Below are 25,195 nucleotides of genomic sequence, written 5' to 3'. Positions count from 1 at the left end.
TTTGGTTTTCTATCAAAGCTTAGTTAAAAATATAGAAGGAGCGTCTTAGAGTTTTTATTGATAGTTCACATCCTTCTGTATTTATTTTGGTGCGTAAAGAATACAAGCAGTACTCGTTCTTTCTCAATAAGGATTTTTCTTTTCTGACTTATCAGTAAATGCTAGATGTTGGTCCTTTCATACATGGGAGGGAGTGGCTTCTTGCTACAGGAACGTTCCCCCTATTGATGGGGAACAGAGGTGGCTCCGTCATAATTATTCCTTCTGCAAGCTTTCAGGCTTAACCTGAGCATATGTGGCATGGATTGGGGCTAGTCTGAAAACTAATTCTACAACAGTGTCCTGGAGTGGGAGAGCGAGACACTCTGAAATCCTGCATGTTTCTCTTTGTCTTCTTCATGGGTCATTGCACCCACAGGCACCTTTTCACACTGCCGTGACATAGGGGCCAGGACAGCTGTAGTGGCAGGATCCTCTCCTAGGACAACTGAATTCCACTCTGATGAAGGTGAGGGCCCAGGATTTACTCTTTCCTCGTGCCTGGGCAAAGAGTTTTGCTGGTGTATTTCTGGAAGCAGTAAAGTCCATTGAGTTTAATGGTTGGTACCTTTTAGCAATTTACAATCAAGGGAAATGTTCTGAGGATATGTCTTATGTGAAGTATGCTCGTCCAAATGTTTAGATGCGACCCCTGAACTTCCTTTGGAGAAAATGTTAGTAAGAAGAGCCATAACAGACCCAATCCAAATCACCTCTCACGAAGGACAGAGGTATAAAGTATGGAGGGCTCTTCCTTCCTGGTGTTTTCAGTGAGGTATCCTGCGCAGGGCCCCCCATCCGGGGCTTCTTGCCCTTATATCTGGGATGTGGCTGCAGCCTGTGCAGCTAAATCTTGTCTCACTGTTACACCGGGGGCGGAAGTGGGGGGGGGGGGGAGGTTGTTGTTGCACTGTGAAAGCACTATAAAGAAACCTCTTATTTACTTTTCTAAAAACAGTCTTCTCTAGGACAGATTTTGGCAAGAGAAGGACTCTCTTCTCTCTTCCTTATTGAATAGAAGGTGTCTAAGCATCCCCTTTCAGAAAACAATAATCACATATTTTTTCTGTATGATCTGGTGAAATGGTCTTAATTTTTCTTTTTTTTTTTTCAGTTCACACACATGTGAATTCCCACATTTCGTGATGACAATGTATATATGTGATCCCTTGTTTCAGTTTAAGCACATTGCTTTGTTAAATGTGTTGAAGAGTTTTCATAACCTGTTCCTACCACCTTAAATTGGATATATTTTTCTTGTTGTTAATGTGAATCCACAAATTTGGAAACTGAGAACCCTGTGTAGAAGGGTGATTGCCTGTTACGTAAAAAGATTCAAATCCTTTCTTTGTGTGTGTGAGCTTAATCAGCCAGCCTTGCTATCGATTTCTTCTGTCATACACTGCCAAATCTTCTATTCAAGTGTTGTGAAAACTCTTTGTTTTTTTCAGGTCGAATGAGTGATTTGAGTGTAATTGGTCATCCAATAGATTCAGAATCTAAAGAAGATGAACCTTGTAGTGAAGAAACAGACCCAGAGCACGATCTAATTGCTGAAATTTTACCTGAGATAATTGAAATAGATCTGTACCACAGTGAAGAAGACGAAGAGGAGGATGAAGAATGTACGAATGCTACTGACGTCACGACCACCCCGTCAGTGCAGTACATAAATGGGAAACAGCTCGTCACCACTGTCCCCAAGGACCCAGAAACAGCAGAAGCTCGGCGTGGCCAGTTTGAGAGCGTTGCACCTTCTCAAAATTTTTCAGACAGCAGTGAAAGTGAAACGCATCAGTTTGTGATGGCTGAAACCGGACAGTCTACCGCTGTGCAACCTAATGAATCAAAAGAGACAACAGAGTCACTTGAACTTACGTGGAGGCCTGAGACTTACCCAGAAACACCAGAACATTTCTCAAGTGGTGAGCCTGATGTGTTCCCCACAGTCCCATTGCATGAGGGAGAAACCACAGAGGGGCCAGAATCAGTCACAGAGAGAGCGCCTGAATTGGATAATCTGGTCCATGAGCACATAGAACCTGTACCTCTGTTTTCTGAAGAGTCTTCAGGAGATGCTTCCATTGACCAAGAATCTCAAAAAATAGTATTTTCAAGGGCTACTGAAGTAACATTTGGTGAAGAGGCAGAAAAAAGCACTTCTGTCACATACACTCCAAGTACAGTTCCAAGTTTTGTGTCAGCAGATGTTTCAGAGGAAGTCTCAGTTACCTTCACAGGAAATGCCCTCCCTGATGACCGCTTGTCCACTCTAGAAAGCTGGGCCGAAATAACCCCTAGGGAAAATGCAGAGCTCTCAGTCAGTCCTTCAATTCCCATTCCAGAAGGCTCTGGGGAAGCAGAAGAAGATAAAGATAAGATGTTCACCATAACAACTGATTTCTTACAGAGCAATACTACAGATACATCCATTACTTTAGACACTGGCAAGATCATGATCACAGAAAGTCTTTTTGATGTTCCTGCAACCACCTCTTATTCGATCTCTCAACAACTTTCTGCAGAAGTAGTGCCAACCAAATTTACAGGGGAAACAGACACTTCTGAGTGGGTTTTCAGTACATCTCGTGAAGGAAAGAAGACAAAAGATGAGGAGGTGGGATCTACAGTTGGATCTGCTACAGTTCAGGTACATTCATCTACACAGAGATCAGATCAATTGATTTTACCCTCTGAATTAGAAAGCTCAAATGAAGCTACATCTAGTGGTTCAGCATCTACTGACAGGAGCAGTTTCATGTCCTCGACAAAACCCACACAATCTGAAAAAGAAATGGCAAGGTCTACTCTTGTCTTTACAGAAACAAATGTTTTAGACAGTCTGGGGGCACAGACTGCTAAGCCCAGCAGTAGCAGTCACCATGAGGTTCAAGAAGGGCCGTCCACTGTCCCAGGTAGCCCCACCTCTCTCTCCATGGAGCTGGGCTCTGGAGAAGCTGCTGCTGACCCAGAAACTACCACTGTTTCTTCATTTTCATTAAATTTAGAGTCTGAAATTCAAACCAAAAAGGAAGCAGCTGGCACTTTGTCTCCCCATGTGGAAACTATACTCCCTTCTGAGCCAACAGAATTAGCTTTGACTACTGTAATGGACAGGGAGGTTTCTGAAATTATAAGCCAAACATCCAAAGAAAACTTGGTTTTAGAAGTCTCAGGAGAACAACACCATGGGGCAGAGATAAAGGGCTTTTCTACAGATTTTCCTTTAGAAGAAGATTTCAGTGGTGACTTGAGAGAATACTCAACGGTAACTTATCCCATAGCAAAAGAAGAACGAGTAATGATGGAAGGCTCTGGGGACGCAGCATTGAAGGATACCCAGATTTCACTATCACCTGTAATACCTACTTCAGATCACAGCAACCACAGAGCCGACTCAGAAGGACCCAGTGGCACTTTGGTCAGCACTGCTGGCTTCCCTTGGGAAGAGTTCACAGCCTCAGCTGAGGGCTCAGGTGAGCAGTTGGTCTCAGTAAGCAGCTCCGTGGACCAAGTGTTTCCCAGTGCTGTGGGAAATGTTTCTAGTACAGATCCCCCATTTACTGACCAACGATTGGGAGTAGAAGGTGCTATTAATGAAACTGATACAAGATCCACCATTTTACCAACATCAGAAACCGAAGGTACTGAAGCTGCGACAGAAAAGGGCGGAGTGAAAGTCGCTGTCACAGTTTCAGCGAACTTTCCCCAGACTATGGCGCCAGCCAAATTATGGTCCACACAAGAAGTCAACCCTGTGAGACAAGGAATTGAAAGTGAGACAGTGTCAGAGGAAAAGATGCAGGATCAAAAATCTTTTGAATTCCCTCAAAGTTCTGTTGCACCAGAACAAACAGTTTTCTATTCACAAACATTTACTGAACTGGGACTCCACACCACAGATTCCCCTACGCTAACGACAAAGAAAATGTACCATCCTGATGAGGAAATGGAGGAGGAAGACATTTCTTTAGTTGATGTGTCTACTCCGGATCCAGAAGCAAAGGGCTTGGCACCCTTCACTGCTGTCCCTGAAGTTACTGAAAAATCCCATTTTTTCTTAGCTACTACCTCAGTGACTGAATCTGTATCCACTGAAAGTGTAGTTACAGATTCACCAATCAAAAAGGAGGAAAATGTAAAACCTTTTCCCGAAGTTATGAGACCAATAATTAAAGAGTCAGATACTGATCTTTTATTCTCTGGGCTGGGATCAGGAGAAGAAGTCTTGGCTACTACAGTATCAGTGAGTTTTACTGAAATGGAACAAATTGTTACCACATTATATCCTCACGCTTCTCAAATGGAGAATTTAGAAACCAGCCTCATAAGTGATACAAGTGAAGGCTATAAGGGAAGAGAAAATGTAGCAAATGAAGTTAGACCACTCATTTCTAAGACAGAAAACCTCTCTGAAAATAGTGAGACAGCATCCAGCACGACCTTACTAGAAATTTTAAGGGACACCAGAACTGAAGGACCCTCTATGGCACCTCTCACTTTCTCCATAGATACTGAACATCCTCAGAGTCAGACTCACACTTGGGCAGAAGAAATCCAGACCACTAGACCTCAACTGATGACTGAACAAGTCTCTAACGAGAATTCTTCAACAGAAGAAACAAAAGACACGGCAACCCCTCCCTCTGATTTTCTGGCTAGAACTTACAGTCTTCAAATGGCCAAAGGATTTGTTACATCAGCACCAAAACCATCTGACTTGCTTTATGAACATTCTGGAGAGGGATCTGGGGAATTGGATATGGTTGATTTAGTCCACACTTCTGGAACTACTCAGGCAACCAGGCAAGGAAGCACCACATTTGTTTCTGATAGATCCCTGGAAAAACATCCTGCAGTTCCAAGTGCTAAAGCTGTTACTGTTAATGGATTCCCAACAGTTTCAATGTTGCCGCCTCTTCATTTAGAGCCGAATGAAACCTCCCCTGATCCAACTAGCACAGTGTCAAATACAGTGTCATATGAGAGGTCCACAGAAGGTGCTGCAGATAGTTTCCAAGACCATTTCAGAGGATTTGAGGATTCCACCATAAAACCTAACAGAAGAAAAGCCACTGAAAACATTATTATAGATCTGGACAAAGAGGACAAGGATTTAATACTGACAATTACAGAGAGTACCATCCTTGAAATTCTCCCTGAGCTGACATCAGATAAAAATACTATCATAGATATAGATCACACTAAACCTGTATATGAAGACATCCTTGGAATGCAAACAGACCTAGATCCAGAGGCATTATCAGGACCACATGGCAGTAGTGAAGAAAGCATTCAAGTTCAAGAGAAGTATGAGGCGGCTGTTAACCTTTCTTTAACTGATGAAAACTTTGAGGGCTCTGGTGATATTCTTCTGGCTAACTACACTCAGACAACACATAATGAATCAATGACTTCTGAAGACAGAAGCCACCTAGATCACATGGGCTTTCTCTTCACAACCCGGATCCCTGAAACAGAATTAGATATTTTGCTTCCCACAGCGACATCTCTGACCATTCCTAGTACATCTGCCACAGTTAATCCAGAGACTGAAGAACCAAAAATTGAAGCAAAAGCCGCGGATGATATCTTTGAGTCAAGTACTTTGTCTGATGGTCAAGCTATTGCAGACCAAAGTGAGGTAATATCCACATTGAGCCATATGGAGACACAAGAGGAGTATGAAGAAAAGAAATACGTAGGTCCTTCTTTTCAGCCAGAATTCTCATCGGGAACCGAGGAGGCACTGATAGATCCTACACCCTATGTAAGTATCGGTACTATCCACCTCATGGCTCAGAGTTTAACAGAGGCATCTAATGTGATGGAAGGATCCGGTCCCTCAGATTACACTGATACCTCAGCACTTACCGCTTTTGCAAAGTTGTCCTCTCAGACACCATCATCTCCACTTACTGTCTACTTAGGCAGTGGAGCCTCTGAACATGCAGAGGGCCCCCAGGCAAGTGCTCTGCCAGGCACAGATGTCGGCACATCTCCAATGTCTCCAGGAAAACTTGCAGATACTGAAGTGCCTTTCACATCATCGAGGGAAGAGTTCGTTCACATAACCGAGCCTCCATCCTTATCTTCTGACACTGGATTAGAACCGTCAGAAGATGAAACTGATCATAAATTATTAGGACAAATGGAAGCTTCTCCCACAGAACTGATTGCTGAAGAAGGAACTGAGATTCTCCAAGATTCCCAAAACAAAACCAACACTCTGCTTTCTGGAGAAATGGTCAAGGTGTTTCCCAGTATTAGAACACCCAAGGCTGGGACTGTGGCCACAACTGCAGGTGAAATTAAGTTAGAAGGTGCTACACTGTGGCCACATTCTACTTCTGCTTCTGCAATGTATGAAGTTGAGGCAGACGTCGTGCCTCAGCCCAGCCCACAGGTTTCTGAGAGGCCCACCATTTCTTCGTCTCTGGAAATAAACCCTGAAACACAAGCAGCTTTGATCAGAGAGGAGGATCATACAGTAGCAACATCAGAACAGCAAGTATCAGCAAGAATTCTTGATTCCAATAATCAGGCAACAGTAAGCATTGCAGAGTTAAATACTGAGCTTGCAACACCATCATTTTCCCTTCTGGAAACTTCTAATGAAACCAGTTTCCTGATTGGCATTAATGAAGAGTCAGTGGAAGGCACAGCAGTCTATTTACCAGGTAAGGTTGCAACATTGATGAATCTGTTTCCAAACTCGGAAACAGTCCCTTGGTCCTAACATGTATATATATGTATATAATTTTTATTGTGATATTAAATCAGTGAAGATTTTTACATTATTCACATAACACCAGGACAGGCCACAGTATTGAGTCCATAATTAGATGCAAAGAAAGTAAGTATATATTATTTCTGGGCTTTATAGATATTCTTTGTATTTTTCTGGGTTTTAGAAACAACATATAATTGCAACCTAGGAAATGTGAAATTGTTAATGGTGTAAAAATTTAATTTGGTTTTACTCATAACTAAAATATTGCCTTGTCACATGCCCTGTAGTTATACATCTTAGTTTAAAAACAGGAAAAAAAATCTCATTTTTTAAAAATCTCTCATTGATGGGTGCTATTATGGCGATATCAAAATCTGTCAGCCCTTTAAAATTTGAGAGTAGTAAATAACTCCTAATAAACATTCACGTAGTTTGTGCAATATCAGTTATCAGACCATACTTTCATGTAATTTCCTTGCTCCAGATAGTCTGCATAATGCTTCTAACACAGTACCTCTCCAGAGTGGGTATATATTTACGCCCTGCCTGTCGAAAGAAGATTTCTATTTTTTTACTGAATGGATAGAAAGCATGAATTTGATACTGGTTCAATAAACTCTCTCATTTGGTCTTCACAAAAATGCTGTATTATTATTATCATCATCCCTTTATTATTATCATCCCTATTTAAATGCATGGGAGGTGGATGTTCAGAGAAGTTCTGTAATTTGCTCAGGGTTGCATAGCCACACATGCCATGGCATAGGTGGGATTTGAACCCAGGTCAACACCACCCCAAAGTCCATGGTCTTCTCATTGCTCTTTGCTGGTTTCCTATTAATATAGTATAACAATGAATAATCAGTATTTAATTATTTGTAAACCAGAAACCTTGGGATATTTACTTTGTAGAATTTATTTTCCTTTTAATCTAGCTTGATAATATTGAAAAGTCTGCTCTAATGGTATTTTCCAGTAATGTTATTTAAATAACTATGTCAGTGGAATCCACAGATGTCCATTACCACCTAGCCACTACCTAGAAAAAGGAAAAAAAAAATCAGTATCTCAAGGGCTGTGTTGTTGAAAATATGTTTTATTTTAATGAATATGTTTTCCGGCATGGCTGTACTTAGAATTATTCTCCTGATCGTTTCAATGTTATCTTTTTGTACCTACCATTAATGCTTCAGCTTGTTGTGCTTCGGATAGAGTAAAATAATTGTAAAGTGCAACTTTTATAAATGACTCAAAGTATTTTCTGAAGAAAACTAATCCAAGGTGGTTGATGGAATTTTTCACTGTCACTTTATATTTAGTCTGTAAATGATAACCTAGTAATCTGGCCAATATTTACTCTTTTGCAATTTCGCTGCAAATACTTCAGGTTGGTGAAAATATAATACAGAAATCATTGGTAAATCACAGAGAGAGAATTTGGTTTGACAAATGAGTGAGAAATGTGTGCCAGTGATGCAGCCCACACTGTTTACCTAGAATTAGAGCCTGCGTCTTCACTGCAAAGCCAGTTGTCACTTCAGGCAAATTTGGTAAACAGCAGCGCATAATGGATTGCCTGGTCCATCGGTTGCAGGTTCAACTTTCGAAGAGTAATACAAACTGTTTAGGGAAGAATAAAATTTGCCAAAACAAAACTTTTCTCCTAATCCCAACTACTTTCAGTTCACAGAAAGCCCCCCGCTTTCTTGCCAAGTCCTTGTCCCACACTCTCAGCATGGTGTCTGGAGCCTGTGGTGGACATAGTAACAGAACTTCATAGTCGTGTGGCACGGCACAGTTTTAGCAAGCGCTGTCGCATAAGTGTCACTCTGGTTTTGCACTGAGAGCAGCACGTAGATGTGTTGTTGACAGCATCCTTGACCTACAAGCAGTGTACTTTCCGAGGCAGAAGGCTAAAATGGCTAGGGAGATTTTACATATTTTTAGAACTATAGGAGAAAGAGTCTTAGAATAATAGGGGTCATTTTTGGAGAAGTAGGTGTAAGCATCTGATTATAATGTTGAACCCCCAGCGGCGAGTGTATTATCTGTCAAGTCTTTCTCATAGTCTGGGATTTACTTAACACTCAGAAAGTTTGAGTTTGACGTTCTCATATGGAAAGGCTCAGTTGTCTTCCACAGCAGTGCTCGCTTATTCAAATACTCCTACGTTTATGTTTCATGACTAGACATCTTTTTTCATGTGTAATTATTTCAGGGTTTCGGGACTCAAGATTCTTGAAAATACAGTTTTTCTTCCAAATATATCCTATTTCAATTATTTTGTAGAACTTTCAACTCTTATCTGTATTTTTGTACATTTTGAAACATAGGGGATCCTGAAAAAGTATTCAAGTAATAAACATAAGTGATTCATGTAAATGCAATTATCCAATCAATATTACAGAAGAATATACGTGTTCAAACTATGTAAAAGTATTTGCATTTAGAAAGCATATTTTAAAGGTTTTTCTTCTCAGAAATTTGTGTCTGTCACCTTTACATTTATCTTCTAGGAGTGTCAATGTTATTTGTGTTTTAATAAGAAAACTGTAATAAGACTTTGGGGTTTCAAAAAAATTGGGGGTTTCATTTTAGGTGAGGTGTTTGTCTTTGGGTTTGTTTTTGTACAGTAGAGTTTAATTTATGTGTTGCTTTTCTTCAAGTATAGTTTAAAGGAGTACATTTGGAACGTGTTTTTGGAAAAAGCATATTAATGTAGCAGAAGAGACTTCAGTGCACACTTTCGAAGAAAAACAGTTTCTGAGCATTAAGTGGTAAAAGGCAATAATAATTCAAATGATGATAACCAGCCAAACTGCTAAAAAGAATGCATGTTCTGTGTATCCAGCCATTTCACATGAACTAACCTCGTTTAAAAGAATACATTTTCCATTCACTGTGCACATATGTGTAATCATTTTTGACTAAAATCAATTGCCATTATCATGCCGACTAAATCTGCAGTAGAATATGTTAGTTGCCAGATACTGTACAAAATATTGTTTAAAAATAATGATGACTGAATCCCAGAAATGAATAGATGCAATTCGTAAAAATTAGTTATAATGCCAAGAAACACTCCAGAGAGTAAAGTTAATGCTAATTTTTGTGTGTAGTATCTAAATTGCTATGGTAAAGCTTATATTTATGGTAGCAATAAGTGGCAATTTATGCTGAAATACACTGAAACTTGGATACGAGCCTAACTGCTTTTCTTACTTTCCTGAACATGGTAGGACCTGATCGTTGCAAAACGAACCCGTGCCTTAATGGAGGCACCTGTTATCCTACTGAAACTTCCTATGTATGCACCTGTGTGCCAGGATTCAGTGGCGACCAGTGTGAACTGGGTAAGATGTTCTTGCCTGAAAGAGTATGATGCTTTTCCAGAAGATATATTGGGGCAGAATTTATATTGCTCAAAGGATTTCATAAAAACCCGTTTGTGGATGAATTATTTGTTAAATGATGTGAAAATCATAGAGTAATTCAAGTAGAGTCTGGGAAATGGGGACAGGTGTTTACGGAATTTTGTTAATATACCCAAAACTCAGTGAAGCTACCTGAGGTGATTTGTGTCTTTTTATAGTTTTTGTAGGTAGGCTTTACAAATGGAAAGTTGCATAAATAGTAAGGAAATACTTTAATCTATTTCCCTCAGTTGACATATCAATAATCAACTTAAATACAAAATAACTTTAGAAAGCTGTATTTAAAAATTAGGGAGTTTGGGGGTGGCTGGGTGGCTCAACCAGCTGAGCGTCCAACTTTGGCTCAGGTCATGATCTCATGGTTTTTGAGATCAAGCCTGCATCGGGTTTTCTGCTGTCAGTGTGGAGCCTGCTTCAGATCCTCTGTCCCCCTCTCTCTCTGCCCGTCCCTTGCTTGCACTCTTTCTCAAAAATAAATAAACATTAAAAAATTAGGGGGTTTAGCTTTTGTGTTTTGAGCTAACTCGCTCCTCTGGGGTGGAATTGGCCCTGTACTCCAGAGGCTAGCCTAACCCACCTGTACCTCAAGAAGTTGTGAAGTTTCTGTCCTCCTCTTTTTTGGGTTTCAAGAAGTATATTGTCTCTTTACTAAATCAGTTCCTTTCACTGTCATTCTTATTTTGGTTTCCTTTTCTTTAAAAAAAAAAAAAAGACTCCAGTTCTGATTTGACTAAATATAGACCTTTCCTCTGAGAAAAGAGATGATGGAATACATTGGACAGGTGATCCTTTTAGAGGTACCGTAAAGATTTTCTCATACAATTGAGTAAAGAAAGCCCATGATAACACTTTAGATTACACAAAAATACTGAGATAAAATTCTCAACACTCATTTTAAAAGAGTGCTTGTCTTGTGAAGTTTTCTTTAATGTTTATTCACTTATTTTTGAGAGAGACAGAGAGAGAGACAGAGTACAAACGGAGGAGGGGCAGAGAGAGAGAAACAAAGATTCTGAAGCAGACTCCAGGCTCTGAGCTGTCAGAACAGACCCCAGTGCAGGACTTGAACCCACGAACCATGAGACCATGACCTTAGCCAAAGTTGGACGCTTAACCAACTGAGCCACCCAGGCACCCCAAGAGTGCTTATCTTTAAAAAAAAAGTTAATAGAGCTGGTAAGCTCCATTTCTGTGTTAATTAGTAGGGATGTAGAGGTAGCAATAGAATGCATTTAAGGAATAACTAACATCTTAAATGTCATATTTACATATATATGTATAAAAGCGTCTATTTGGCTCCCATTCTGTTTTACATTAAAATCACTTGAAAATAGTTTAGTGAGTTAATATATGTGAAGCTGTTAGAACAGTGGCTGGTACTTAGCAAGCATCATAAAAGTATTTGATATCACTACTATATGATATCATCATTACTGAGGCCATTTCTTTAGGTACCAATACATTATATACCTCTTGGAAATTTAATTTACTTTGTATATTTATACAGTTTAATACTCTTTTATTTAATATAAACATTAATTAAATCTTTAGTGGAATTGGAAAATGGTATGGGAATAAAGCATTAATTTCATCAGAGATCATACGGGTCTGGGTAGAAAAGTTGCATTTAGTATTGCATTTAAAGTTAGGAGGATTTTGATGGCTGGTGGGGGAGACACAGACACAGCAAACTAAGTACAGACACCGCAAACTGCAGAATGCATTTGAGTGACTGCGAGTATTGACGTAGGCCTATTTATAGGTTTGTGGGAGAGAAACGTATTAGAAGAAAATACTTGAAAGGAGGTTAGATCTGGATACATCTGAGAAGATTCTCAATCCAAGAGATTACTTCCTATTCTGGTAGAGTGATTCTTAGACTTTAGCATCATCAAAATCATGTGGGGGACTTCTACAACACCAATCATTGGTGTTCCCATCCCCCACAGGGTCTGATTCTGTAGGTCTGGGGTGGGCCTGGGAACCTGCATCTCTAACATTCTCAGTTGATGCTGATGCTGCTGGTTCAGGGACTACATGTAGAAGATCTCTGCCCTGGGTGGTTGGCATCTATGGAAGGTTTGGAAGCCAAAGAGTAAATTATCATGACTGCTTTTGAAGGAGATGACAATCAGAATGAAGGATGTACTGGAAAGGAAAAGGCCCAGAGGCGGTAAGGCCAGTTACATATTTTTAGTATTCCACAGGTAAGGTAATCAAATCAGAAGCCAGGATTGAGTGTGGGAAGCCCATACAATTCTTTATCAGTTTCAGCATTCATGTGACTCATCTAAAAGCAATGGAGACCATGACCCTCTTATGAATAACTTTGAAATTTTCCTTGAGTTGCCAGATTTGGCAAATGAAACGCAGGAAGGTCAGTTAAATTTTAATTTCAGATAAAAAAAGAAAAGAATAAATTTTTATTGTAAGTAGGCCCTAAATATAGCATGGGGCATATTTATACTTAAAAATTATTATTAAATCTGAAATTAAGATTTAATTGGCTGTTCTGTTCTTTATCTGGCAACCTTATACTAAATGGGATCCTTTGACCTTTTCTGAAAATACTTTTGTGGCCTTTTATGATTTTATTTCAGATTTTGATGAATGTCACTCTAACCCCTGTCGCAATGGAGCCACATGTGTTGACGGTTTTAATACATTCAGGTGCCTCTGCCTTCCAAGCTATGTTGGTGCACTTTGTGAACAAGGTAAGAGCTGTTGCAACATTTGGAGGATGAAAATTATTGATAGTTGATTTCAAATGTTACTTCTAGACAGCTTTTTGTCATAATTATTTGGGTGTTTTTAGCAATGTTGGCTATATGGCATATTTTTTCCTGCAGGGGAAATTCACAGGTTACCTAACTATGTTAGGTTTCCTTATGTGTCTGTCCGTAGCTCACAACACCTGAAAAACAGTGTTGACTCGGTCACTGATGTTTTGTTGATAAAATAGAATTGCAGACAGGAACACTTAGCTGATTTTCAGAACATCTAGCCAACAAAAGGAACGTTGTTGTAAGTATGAGGACAAACTAGGGATTGACCTTAATCCATCTTTGTGGCTTGTACCAAGGAGTATGGAATTCAATATTGGTTGCCTTTATTTTCTTCTCCTAAGCACTTGAAGGTCAATGGGCTTATTTTTCATAGGTAATCACCTCTGGAGAATGAATTGTTATAGTTGTAGAATAAATTAGCTTTGGCTTGGCAAACATTATGTAAAAGGTATTATAAATCTGCTCAACCCGGAGTTTTCTTACTAAAGAAGCATCTACTTTTTCTGAATGAAACAAAGGCCTATGTTCAGGATTGCTTGAATCTCATGATCCCTGTAATTTGTATTTTATGGCCAACCTGAGAGTGTATTTTAGGTGGTTAATGGTAACATTTCTTAGTCATCAATCAGAAACACATTGCATCCTCAGCTTTGAAATGTCTATTTCCTTTACTTAAAGTCATACAGTGGTTTGGCTTTGAACAAAGTGCCTATTGCCAAACTTCTGTTCCACCAGACAGAACGAAAATGTATTAGACGCTCAGACACATTGGTCTGGCCCCACATTCTGCTTTGCAATGTTAATCCAGACGTCACCACAGTTAGAACAAAACTGAAAGCAGCATGTATTGAATTGCCAAAGAGGATGGGTGATGGCTCCATTTTTAGGTGTTTTTTTTTTTCTTTCTTTCTATTGCATAGGATGAATCTGTTTTAGAATTTGAAAGGTAAATATACAGATTGACTAAGCAAAATCCTTTTCTTAAAGAAAGCAGTAAGAAAGATACCATTTTTTGTAGAAAACAAAAGTGTGAGATACGTGAAACATCAGCTATCTTAAAATGATTCTGGCTTCCCTTAGTTCAAGTCCAAGGAGCAATTCAAAAACTCATTCATTCAACAAATGTTTACTGAGCACCTACTATCTTCCAAGTGCTGTCCTGGGCACTGGAAGTAGAACTTTGAGCAAAACAGACAAGGTCCCCAATCTTGGTGACTCAGTGTAATTCTTGGCAGGGAATAAAAAGAGATGTTATTTGTTGAATGCCTTGTAGTTTACCAGATGTTTCCAGGTACATCATTTTGTTTAGTTGACAGTATTTCTTTGTGGGAAGCGGGCCAGAAATTGAGGCTCAGAAAGGAAAAGTGATGTGTTCAAGGTCACACAACTAGTAAATTACAGAGTGGGGAAAATGAACCTAGGCTGCTTTATAAAGCCCAGGTTTTTCTTGATATCTTCACACTTTACAAGTAACTCTTATGGATAAGCATTTTATTTATGTCTATCTTAAAAAGGTTTTGCTTTTGTTTCTCTCATTTCTAGTGCCACTAGCTTTCGGGTACATTCTATTTTGTCTTAAAGCAAGTGTACTTTCATCCACATCATTTGCTGAGAAACAGCTATCCCAGTCTGTTTACCCGATTGCAGCTGTGCTCCTGTGATTTATTGCCAGGACACTGAAAGATTTTTTTCTCCTCTTTTCAGGTTGCCTAAGAACAAATATTTTTTTCATTAACAGCAGCATTGTTGTCTAAACAGTTTTCTATCCAAATTTTAGTGATGACTATGTTGTTTCTTCAGCTGACCCTTTCTTCTCTGCATTAGTAACTTCCCAAGTCCCAGTAACTCTGGAATAGGGGAAATGTTTTGGTAGAGTGATAATGGAAATAAAATTCTAGAAGGGGATCTTACAACAGTATGGAAACAATTCTGTACACACAAATTGCCCCACACTAAAGTCATTGATACAGCTTGCCAGCAAGAAGTGCCTAAATGTTAACAATTTCTTAAGGCTTGACGGCTATATGTCACAGATGTTGAAAATGTTACCTACATGACATAAAGAGAATACATTTTTAGTAAAATTGCTCTAAAGTGATAGTCTTGGCTTCTGTAGCCATGAACCAGAATTATCGTACCCTTCCTTACCATAGCCAGCACACCCAGGCAAAACTGAATCTGGGTCTTCATCATGTAATCTATGAGTTATAGTAGTTTTAAAGCTTAAGAAGAATTTCTATATGTATGATTTTTAAGAAAATATCATCCAAATGTGTTCTTTTAATAAATGAAATGTGTATCGTGTTATTTTTAGATGAGATTGGAAGAACAAACAGGCTGCTTCCAATAACCCCTATCAGAATAGCATCCTTAGGAGATGCTCTTTGACACCTAGTCCTTCCTTACATATTTATTGAACGCATAAATAATAAAAGTTATGTAAATCCATATCGATATTTGATTTTTTTTCAATAAAAAGTTTATTGAGTGGCATTTGCACATATATTCATAATCATCAGGACTGTAAATCTATGGTTTCAATAGTACAGATGAGGGGCGACTGGGTGGCTCAGTCGGTTAAGCGACTGACTTCGGCTCAGGTCATGATCTCGCGGTCCGTGGGTTCGGGCCCCGCGTCGGGCTCTGTGCTGACAGCTCAGAGCTTGGAGCCTGTTTCAGATTCTGTGTCTCCCTCTTTCTCTGACCCTCCCCTGTTCATGCTCTCTCTGTCTCTCAAAAATAAATAAATGTTAAAAAAAATTAAAAAAAAATAGTACAGATGAATAAATACATACATACATACATATATATGTACATAAACAAACATACAAACAAACTTCCAGTTTGGACCTGGGTTCTGATAGAAATATACTCACCTGTTAACTGAGAAAGGTGTTGTAGCAATGATGTGGTTGTGCATCTAAATTTTATGATCATTTAGGATTTTTGGTATAAGGGAAAACATATGTAACGATAACCTATTTTAATGATAAAAGACAAAGAAAGAAAACTGGACTAAAGCCATTGGGTTAATAGAGGATATGAGTGTGTAGAAGAATTGTTTTAAACTTCCTATTCAATAAGTTAAGGATTCTGTAGAATTTTAAGCTGTCTTAAATAAATATTAATTCCCATGGTTAAGGAAAGCTATGCTTTTATAATATCACATTATTGACTTTGGCAGTAAGAGTTTTCTAAAATTCTTTCCATTGTCCTCCCCTATAAACTAACTCCCTCTTATATGAAGATTCGTTTCCTCCCCACCCCTCCTGCCTCACCTCTAAATTCTTCCACATGAATATTGCAAAAGGAAAATTGCTACATCCAAGTAGCCAAATTACATTTCATTCTTCGGGGCTGAATGCTACTTTTATACCAAACCATCTAACTGTGTCTCTAGTCCTTTCCTATGAGATTTGGTGGTCTCCAAACAACACTTGAATAAAACTTAAAACCTCCAGTGCACGTTATTTAAACCAATTAGTCAGCTGGCTATAACTAACAACAAGACTGGATAAACTAAACTGAAATACAGACTGCTCCCAGAGATGAGCTGCATCTGTTGTATGACTATCGTCTAAATCCCTGGAGCCAGGAAAACATTAAAATCTCTCAGAATTCATACTTTCCCACAATTATAGAAAGGGGAATAAATGGTGTGAGAGTCAGGAGACAATTTGACTATCAATTTGGCCACTAAGCCTGACCTATAAAGCAAACATTTATTTCATCTAGTAGGATTTTGTTTCCTTCATCAACTAGTAAGATTAGGGGATGGGGGGATGGGTTAATAGGTAATGTGGGAAGTTTTCCTGGTACCTAAAATTCCATAAACATTGCAGTTTTGTTAGTTGTTATGTGTGACTAGTTCAGAATGTTTGTGAGATATGTTTTGTGATAGTCCAAATCATTTCCATTGCTCATCATTTAATACATACACTTTAACCCCACCTGTGAGTGGATGAGTCTGAGAGAAGGTTGCCGGTGACAAGGTGGTGCTATGAGCAAGGCTGCTTTCCTGTGAAAATATTTAAAAACTGGCAATCTCGAATCTCTATAGAAGGTATAGCTGCAGCTTACTGCCTGTTTAAAATTTAGGTATATTTGAAAAATGTTCTCATCCCACCAGGATACTGGTTATGGTATGCTTGTTACAAAAGAGAAAAAAAAATATGCATATGCATGTGTGGCATGATGGGATGTGACTTCTGCTATTTCTTTCTAAAGAAACTTAAAATCATGATACATTTGCACAAGGAGTTACCTATACTTCCTGTCCTTTGGGGAAGAAGGCACGCAATCCTAGCTGTATCCCATCCTAGCTGTATCCCAGAAGCTGCCTACCGATGAAGATTTTTTTTTCTCTTGCTGTAAATCTTACTTGACAAGATCCCGTGGCCACCCAGCTATCTCTCTGGGAAGTGGTAAAGGAACTACTTCCAGAGACTTTGAAGTCCTTCTTCAAATAGAGCATTCATAATCCTATTAGCCGGAATTCTTATCTTATCACTTGAATGATTCTCTTCAGAAAAGTTGTGTTGGTAAGGACTTAGCCCCAGTTGCTTCACAAATGAGTCAGTAGACATTGCAGCCTAAGAAGTTTTGTCTGGCCCCTCTTCCAGTTTTCTTTCCTGCTGAAACTGGCTCTAATCAAGGAAACTGCAGTTAGATACTGACTTTTCAGTCCAGAGATGTACAGTCACCCGCTAGGCAGGAATCGGGCTATCATTATCATACTTTTTTCATCATCGTGATCAAATTTTCTTCATATGTAATTTCAGGGACATTGCATTGATACTGGCTTAGGTCTTCTTACTAGCACTTAGATCCCTGAGGCAAGATGGAATGACGTAGGTGAGTTTAATAAGCTCCTGCTTCGTTTCTTCCAGACACAGAGACGTGTGACTATGGCTGGCACAAATTCCAAGGGCAGTGCTACAAATACTTCGCGCATCGGCGCACATGGGACGCAGCTGAAAGGGAATGCCGTCTGCAGGGCGCGCATCTTACAAGCATCCTGTCTCATGAAGAACAGATGTTTGTGAACCGTATGTAGCAAGCATACTAAGGTTTTGAAGCTCACTCAGTGTCACCATCTTAGTTTTCTTTGCATCTAACTGAACAGAAGTAGCGTTCTCCGTTGCAGTTTGATTTACTAAGTCCCTCATCTGAACTACTTAAAAGCCTCTCTCCTACATGAGTCCCCTACTTTGAGAAATACTCACCTCTCACATAGGAAGGCATTTCCTGATCTGCCAGCAGTAGGTGAAACAGCACCCTGTAGGTTGTGTCACATGACATTGCTATTTGATCATTTTTTGACTTACCAAAATGGCCCCTTCTTATGGTTCCATCTCATTCTTCTCAGCTGCTGTTGTAGTTTCTATTTTGAAGATGTGCATATGTTGTCTAAAGTTAAAGACAAAATTGCTTCCAGTTATTTTTATCCCACTAAGTAAATCTGAATTTGTAATAGCACCCTAATCCTACCCTCGGCACAAAATTGGTCCTTATCCACACTGCTAATGGTTTTAAGCCATAGAAAGTGGGCTTCATGTTAAGGGCATGAACAAATGGAGACTGAAAGCTAATGAAACTTACTACCAGGGCTGTTGAATAACTCCTTAAACTAGAACAAAGAGGAGAGCAGCTTGCTTTTATGTAGCGAATATGTAGAAGTTTTTTGCTTATGAAGCATTGTTTGATGCTCTGTTAAATATGTTCTCATAAAGCCTGCTATCTTTTAGAAGTTTGATAGTTAATTTGCAATTTGGATGGAGGTTCATTTAACTTTTTTGCATGGTATTCTTGCCAGTGACTCATCTATGATGAAAGTAATTATTTTTGAGGATAATTTTACAGGACTATCTGGTCTAGGTATTCATTGTTTGAAATGCTTTGAGAAAAAACATGTGGCTTCCAAAGTGAGGCTAGTATGGGAATGATCTGTCACATTTTATCAGGTCACTGAATTTTTGCCAATGGCATAGCTTAATAAAAAAATGGAAAGTTTTTATCATGAGTAAGGCTGGAAAAAATATTTAATTATAGGAAACTGCTAGGGAAATTATTTTCTTATGTCTGATATTTTAATGTTTCTCAATGTTTGTGAATTAGCTTTTTAGTTTAAAGCACACTGGGCAGAAGAACAAAAGATAGTTAGACTATGAGAGATTTTTATGAGCAACTAAACAAAAATCCAGCCAGGAAAGAGGATGCATGATTCACTCTGAAAATAATTTTCTTTAATACATTTCATCCATATATGGGAAAGGTAGTAAAAATATCTGTGTTGTTTCCCCTCTCTTAGGTGTGGGCCATGATTATCAGTGGATAGGCCTCAATGACAAGATGTTTGAACATGACTTCCGTTGGACCGATGGCAGCACACTGGTAATGTTGACTGTGCATGAAAAATGATACCAATTCTAGGACCTTGGTACTGTGTGCTGATTGCATGTTACAGAGGGTGTATTTGACTGGAGACCAGTTAAGTGACTTGATCAGGGTCACTCAGTGAAATAAATGAGTGTTAGAGTGGAGTTCCATGCTAACTGATCCACAAACTGCTCCCATCACTGTGGCTCTCTTTGAAAGAGCAGCACATCAGACTCTGTTGAACTGGAAAACCACATAATCAGCAGAATTGCCTTAAGTTTGTCTTTCAGATGGTTATCTTTGCTTTTTATAGCTTCAAAGGAAAAAGGGAAAGAATAAATGTAAGAGAAAAGGCCTTTAAAAAAATACCTTTCTCTCTTACATAATTTCACTGGAAATCTGCTATATGGCATGGCTCATTTTTATCCAAACCAAAATGTTCATTTTTTTTCATCTTAAGAAAGATTGTTGAATTATGATCTTGTGGATTTTCTTCCACTCAAACTGCTAATTACATAGTTTTGAGCTTTCTCTGCTTCTTAAAGAATGACTTGGTAACACTGGCCAGAACCTTGAGTAGGCTGAAATGAGATTCTTAGGACCGCTGAACCTGTTTTGAGTCACTATTCTAGATACATGTGAGTGTAATTTTTTTAGAAGTAGTTCAAGTGTGGTTAGCTATACTAGTGGTTCTAGGCACTGGCTGTTCATTGGAATCACCTGGGGAACATAATTTAACAACTGGTGCCTAGGCATCAGCTCAAATTCATTAAAGCAAAACCTCTGGCAGCTATATTTTCCACGTGCTCTCCAGGTGATTCTCAAATGCAGACAAGTTGAGATCCACTGGGCTAAACGATAGGTATAAATTCAGTTCTAAATTAGATGAATAGCAGGAAAAATTGAAAATAATTTTTAAGCTCTTATGTTTAAATTTCATTCATTACCTGCCACTCATCTGGATGTAATGAGTTTGGCCAAACGTAAAGTTCGTCCTAGAACAGATGCAGAAATAACCTCTGCTTTTGGAAGTTCTACTCTGTTCGAGAAAGCTTTTCTGTGTTCTTTTGGACATACCACTCAGGTCATCTCTGTGTCAGTTGCCATACTCAGCATTTGGCGTGTGTTTATTCCCCCACAATAATCTTTAAGAGAGGTATTAAGTGTTTTACAGGTCAAGAGAGGGAAGGTCAGTTAGGTTGAGATTTTTGCCCAGAGTCACAATTCTGTTAAGTGGCAAAGTCAGGATGTGAACTCAGGCCTGTCTCCAAAGCCATGCTTTATTCTGGCTGACACGTCCTTGATTTGAAAAGGTATCCCTTATTACATTTTGCTTTGAGCAACCCTAAAATAAAGTCTGGCTTACCCTCTCTCTGTCATCACTCCTTATGTTTAATCAGCACTATTTGCCATTCAGGTTCATAAGTAGGTTCTTTGGCAAGATGCAGAAAAAATAGGGAAGGTAGATTGTAAAATATATTCCTAATAAGATCTATCAACCATATCCTCTGGATCAATACTCATTGTTCTCTCATTGTCCGAAGTGGATGGTATATCTGCAAAAGTTGCATCTGTGTATTTTGCTAAATACATAAATATTTTTTTTTTTTGCTAAAATAAATAAATATTTCAGGGAGGATAATTTGGTCAGTTAGATTAATGGTGATTGGTATGGTGTGAATCCTTCTGTATTTGAATTGTAATTGAAGATAAACTATTTTGATTTTACTTATAATGTGTATATGAATATAAAATTAAAGGATTTTTTATGTATGTTATAGATAGTTAAGACTTTTTATAATTTTGCAAATGTATTTTATACAGTATAGGCATTTAACGAGTTTTCTTTTGTTGAATGAATACTTCAGTCCTATGGGGTAACTTGAGTCTTAAGACCCACCATTAAGTCTTCCTCCCACACATGTTCCTTTACACATAGCCCACTGAAAAGTACAAGTCCTAGGAGGTCCCATCTGTATTACAGAAGTTAGAACGCCAAGAACTCGGGTAGGGCTCTGGTTGGTGCTTATTTGTTCCTTGCAGACCTTAACCACAGCTTATCTGAAAGTGTACCTCTATGTTCCCGCTCTGAGCCTGGCATTTGGTGAGGTGTGGTATATGTAAAGTCTGCCATTTGCTACATACTGACCTGATCAGGCCAAGTCCCCAACTTCAATTTCTCATTGGTTCTATGGAACTGATTTGTATGTTTTCATTCTTAGCTTTTTTGTGTGTTGCAACATGTTTATTCTGGTCATTAGCAGTTCAGCTTTTCAAAGAAGTGGTTTTCTTGCCTGCTTTTTACTATTTATGGTGTCTAGGACAGGGCCCTTATACTACCTATGAACTTGGTTAATGACACTGAATCTTGACTTCTAGCTGGCAGCTGGGTGAGGTCTGTAAAACATCTTAGGGAATGTTCCTTTCCTGTCAAATGCCATTCAGGTGAGCTTGATTCATCAGATGTCATTATTCCACTATGCCAAAGCAAGCCAAGTCAACTTTTTTTTTTCTTTTTTCTTTTGGTCTATGTCCATTAAGTTTCAATGGACTGTGAAAAATACTGTATAAAAATAACTTAATTGCCATTTCCATGGCCTAGACTGGTCCTAAACTTGGTAAGTAAGCAAGAATTGCACTTTGCAAGAGAGAAATATATTGATCTTCCTAGGAAATTTTCAGGGGAAGATAACATGACCTCATGTAGGTAACTGTACAGTGTAAACAAGAACCTTACCCTAAATGAGTTCACGTTTTTACATTGAAACCTAAGGATTATGAAGAGAGCATCAAGTGAGGGTCTTGGTTTGAAGAAGTGAGCAGATGAATTACATAAATAAGCAAAGCGTATCAAAGAAACAATACAAGCAAATCTAGAAAGCACTCTGACAGACCCTTGGTTTCTTCTTAATTCCCTCTTTGTGTCAAATAAAAGTGTGCTAAGGAGTGTCCCTAACTTTGAACATTTTGAAACAGAAAAGACCATCTGCCCAACAGCCTGTCTCCCTCCCATCTGACTGATCTCTGGCCCACTCTGCTTTTGTAACCACCCTCGCCTCTATCCCTTCCTTTCTGACACAGCCTAGGTGTCTCTTAAACTCGTTTGTAGTTCATTCTGCAGCCACCATCCCCTTAACAGGTTCCATATGTTTGCAGGCTTTGAATAAAATAGTTCTTCTTTGTTTCGCTGTTTACTCCAAATGTCTTGCCTTTGAAAAGATCCCTAACAGTAAACTCTACATCAGAGAAAGCAGTATCCGCTTACACTTGGAAATGGTGTTACCTTGACTGTGTGCAATTTTAAGGACTTTGTTTATGTTTTAGAGTGATTTCTCCCTTCTCCCCTTTGCCCCCATTTTTTGTTTGAAAGATTTATTAGAGCTTATTCTTCTTGGGAGGTAGAGCAGTATTAAAACAAAAAGGACCTTTGATATTTACTGTATATTATCATCTGTTATTCAGCCTTACAATTCAGTAAAAGCAAACAAGTTTCTATTAGGTTTTTCAGACTCAATAATTTCTTTTCTTAAAGTAATTAAGCTCTGCTTCAATAAACTTGCAGTATAATTATATCGTAGTTAACAGGATTATGCTATATCGCGAGATGTCGATTTATATGCTTGTACTACATTAATAGTGTTATTTGGCCAAGTTATCTAAATTGCCCTTGTTCTTCAGATTCTGATTGATTCATTCCACGTTATTGGCCCCTGTAATATGGTGTGGATAACATGCCAAATTCTTGCTTTTGTTGTATTTTCAAAATCTTTTTTATTATCATTTGGGGGGTTTACCCAGTAAGTTTCACAAAAGTGTACTCAGAGGGAAATTGGGTCTAGCCTTAACCTTTGTGATTTTTATTAAGGTTATTTTCTCTTAACACATTCCAGTTTTTATTTTCTCACTAGGTTTTCTAATAACCAGTCACACTTCAATTTGTGTCTTAATTTTCTATTGACGAGTTGTTCTTTAACTTGACTATTGATCTCTTAATAGCGAAATGCCCCAAGTACTTTATTAGAAACTCAGACAAATAACTTCAATAATGAATAACTTCACTTGTCACCCAAGTGATGTCTTCAAAGACACTAAGTTAAACTATCCAAGTTAAATACACATTAAAGCTGGCAAACTTAAACAAACATTTCTTATCTAGCTTCCATACTTTTAGTTGAGTTTTAAGTTCTTTCTTTAACCTAATTGTTAAATGAATGACTAGCCTGAAGTGTTTCCCCCAGATATGTTTCCAGTGCCTATGACCTGCCCTTTCCCTTACTATGAACTCTTGTTACTCTCTTCCTGAAATCCTGCAATATCTTCCTCTTGCCTTCAGTATAAAATTCTAATTATGAGCCTGGCATACCAAGCCCACTATTCCACCTGCCACTTCCTAAGCAATATCATCTCAAAATACTCACAGTTCCTGGAATAAGCCGTGACATCTAACTCCTGAGGATCTTTGCATACTCTTGCCCTAGTGCTTAGAATAATTTTATTTAATAAATGTTCATATGCCTTGTTTAGGCAAGAGTCTCCTTCCAGGAAGCCTTCCCAATTGACTGTGACTAAGAGCTCCTCTACTTGTTCCAGAAGCCTCTTGTGTCCTCTTTGCATCTGACCACTGACCTCTGTGGGGCTAATTTCCTGACACTGAGCTTTCTGAGGCAGGGATTAACCTTCATTTCTATTTTTTCAGCACCTAGTGGAATTGTTGACAAAAATAGATACTTAATGTTTTTTGAATGCTAATTAATATTTTTTAATGTTTATTTCTGACAGAGGGGCGGGGGAGAATGTGGGCAAGCAAGGGAGGGGCAGAGAGAGAGGGGGACAGAAGATGGGAAGCAGGCTCTGAGCTGACAGCACAAAACCCAACGCAGGGCTCAAACTCATGAACCATGAGATCATGACCTGAGCCGAAGTCGGACTCTTAACCGACTGAGCCACCCAGGCACCCCTGAATGGTAATTAATATTTACACATTGCTCAATCATCTTATTCTGTTATGTTCTGAATCATGAAATGACCAATTAAGACTTTTGGGTGAATCACTTTGTGACAATTCTTGTTTATCTAAGTTAAATATTTAATTTAATGTTGTACCAGTATGAAAAACATTAAAACATAATAGATGAGATTTCAAAAATGGTGGAAAAAAAAGTTCCCCCAAAACAAATATATATATATATGGCTGAGTGTACTGCATCTTAGGGAAGTTATTAACCCAAAGGAAAACAGATGTGCCTACTGGAAATGATGACAGTTTTGTCCATGGTTGTCCCAAGAATACATTTACAATAAGCTCTGGGAAGAAAAAATGGAAAGTAAACCTTTCAGCCTCTGCCACCCCTGCAGGTTTGAGTTATATCAGGGCAGATTTTCCATGAAGCTTTAGGAAACCAACAATTACTCAAAACTTTGAAGGAGGATTTTTTTTCAAGATAGGCACATATTCTGTCATTATACTTTCTGCAGAAAAATTACTTAGAAAACCTATATTATCGAAATCCAAAATGTAGTAGAACACACAAAAGAAAATCTTATCCCTGAATGTTATTTTATTTTTTATAGTTTGGTTGACTAAGGATGAATTGGTTGCCTAAGGCTGGACAGAGCTTCATTTATTCATCCTCTATCTGAGTCTGTTCTTTCAAGCATAGAGGCAGCCAGACATGAGAGAACAGCATGGAATCATTTATACTGTCCTATCTATATATTTCCTAGCAAAATCATTTTCACAACTTTCTGTACAACTACAGACTACAGACAACTGTCCATGGATAGCACAATCAGGCTTTGGAAACTGTTAGGTGCCTTCATGACAC

General features: G+C 38.6%; 1 protein-coding gene across 4 annotated transcripts in view; it reads left to right on the top strand.

Annotated features, from left to right (window-relative positions):
* VCAN (versican) overlaps positions 1-25,195 on the top strand; it is a 110,159-nt gene that overhangs the window by 65,417 nt on the left and 19,547 nt on the right. For 2 of the 4 annotated variants that reach the window (XM_019462843.2, XM_019462844.2), the window contains 5 exons: positions 1,491-6,719; positions 10,012-10,125; positions 12,807-12,920; positions 17,882-18,040; positions 19,303-19,385. In XM_019462843.2, the coding sequence (XP_019318388.2) occupies positions 1,491-6,719; positions 10,012-10,125; positions 12,807-12,920; positions 17,882-18,040; positions 19,303-19,385 (5,699 nt within the window). The remainder of the gene's footprint in view (positions 1-1,490; positions 6,720-10,011; positions 10,126-12,806; positions 12,921-17,881; positions 18,041-19,302; positions 19,386-25,195) is intronic. The other 2 variants (XM_019462845.2, XM_019462846.2) reach the window with 1 other exon arrangement.

Source organism: Panthera pardus, unplaced genomic scaffold (assembly GCF_024362965.1).
Source record: "Panthera pardus isolate Hobbes unplaced genomic scaffold, ASM2436296v1 HiC_scaffold_2, whole genome shotgun sequence".
In the NCBI taxonomy this organism is placed as follows: Eukaryota; Metazoa; Chordata; class Mammalia; order Carnivora; family Felidae; genus Panthera; species Panthera pardus.
The sequence above is the reverse complement of the archived record's forward strand: the minus strand, read 5'-3'. Positions and strand labels throughout refer to the sequence as shown.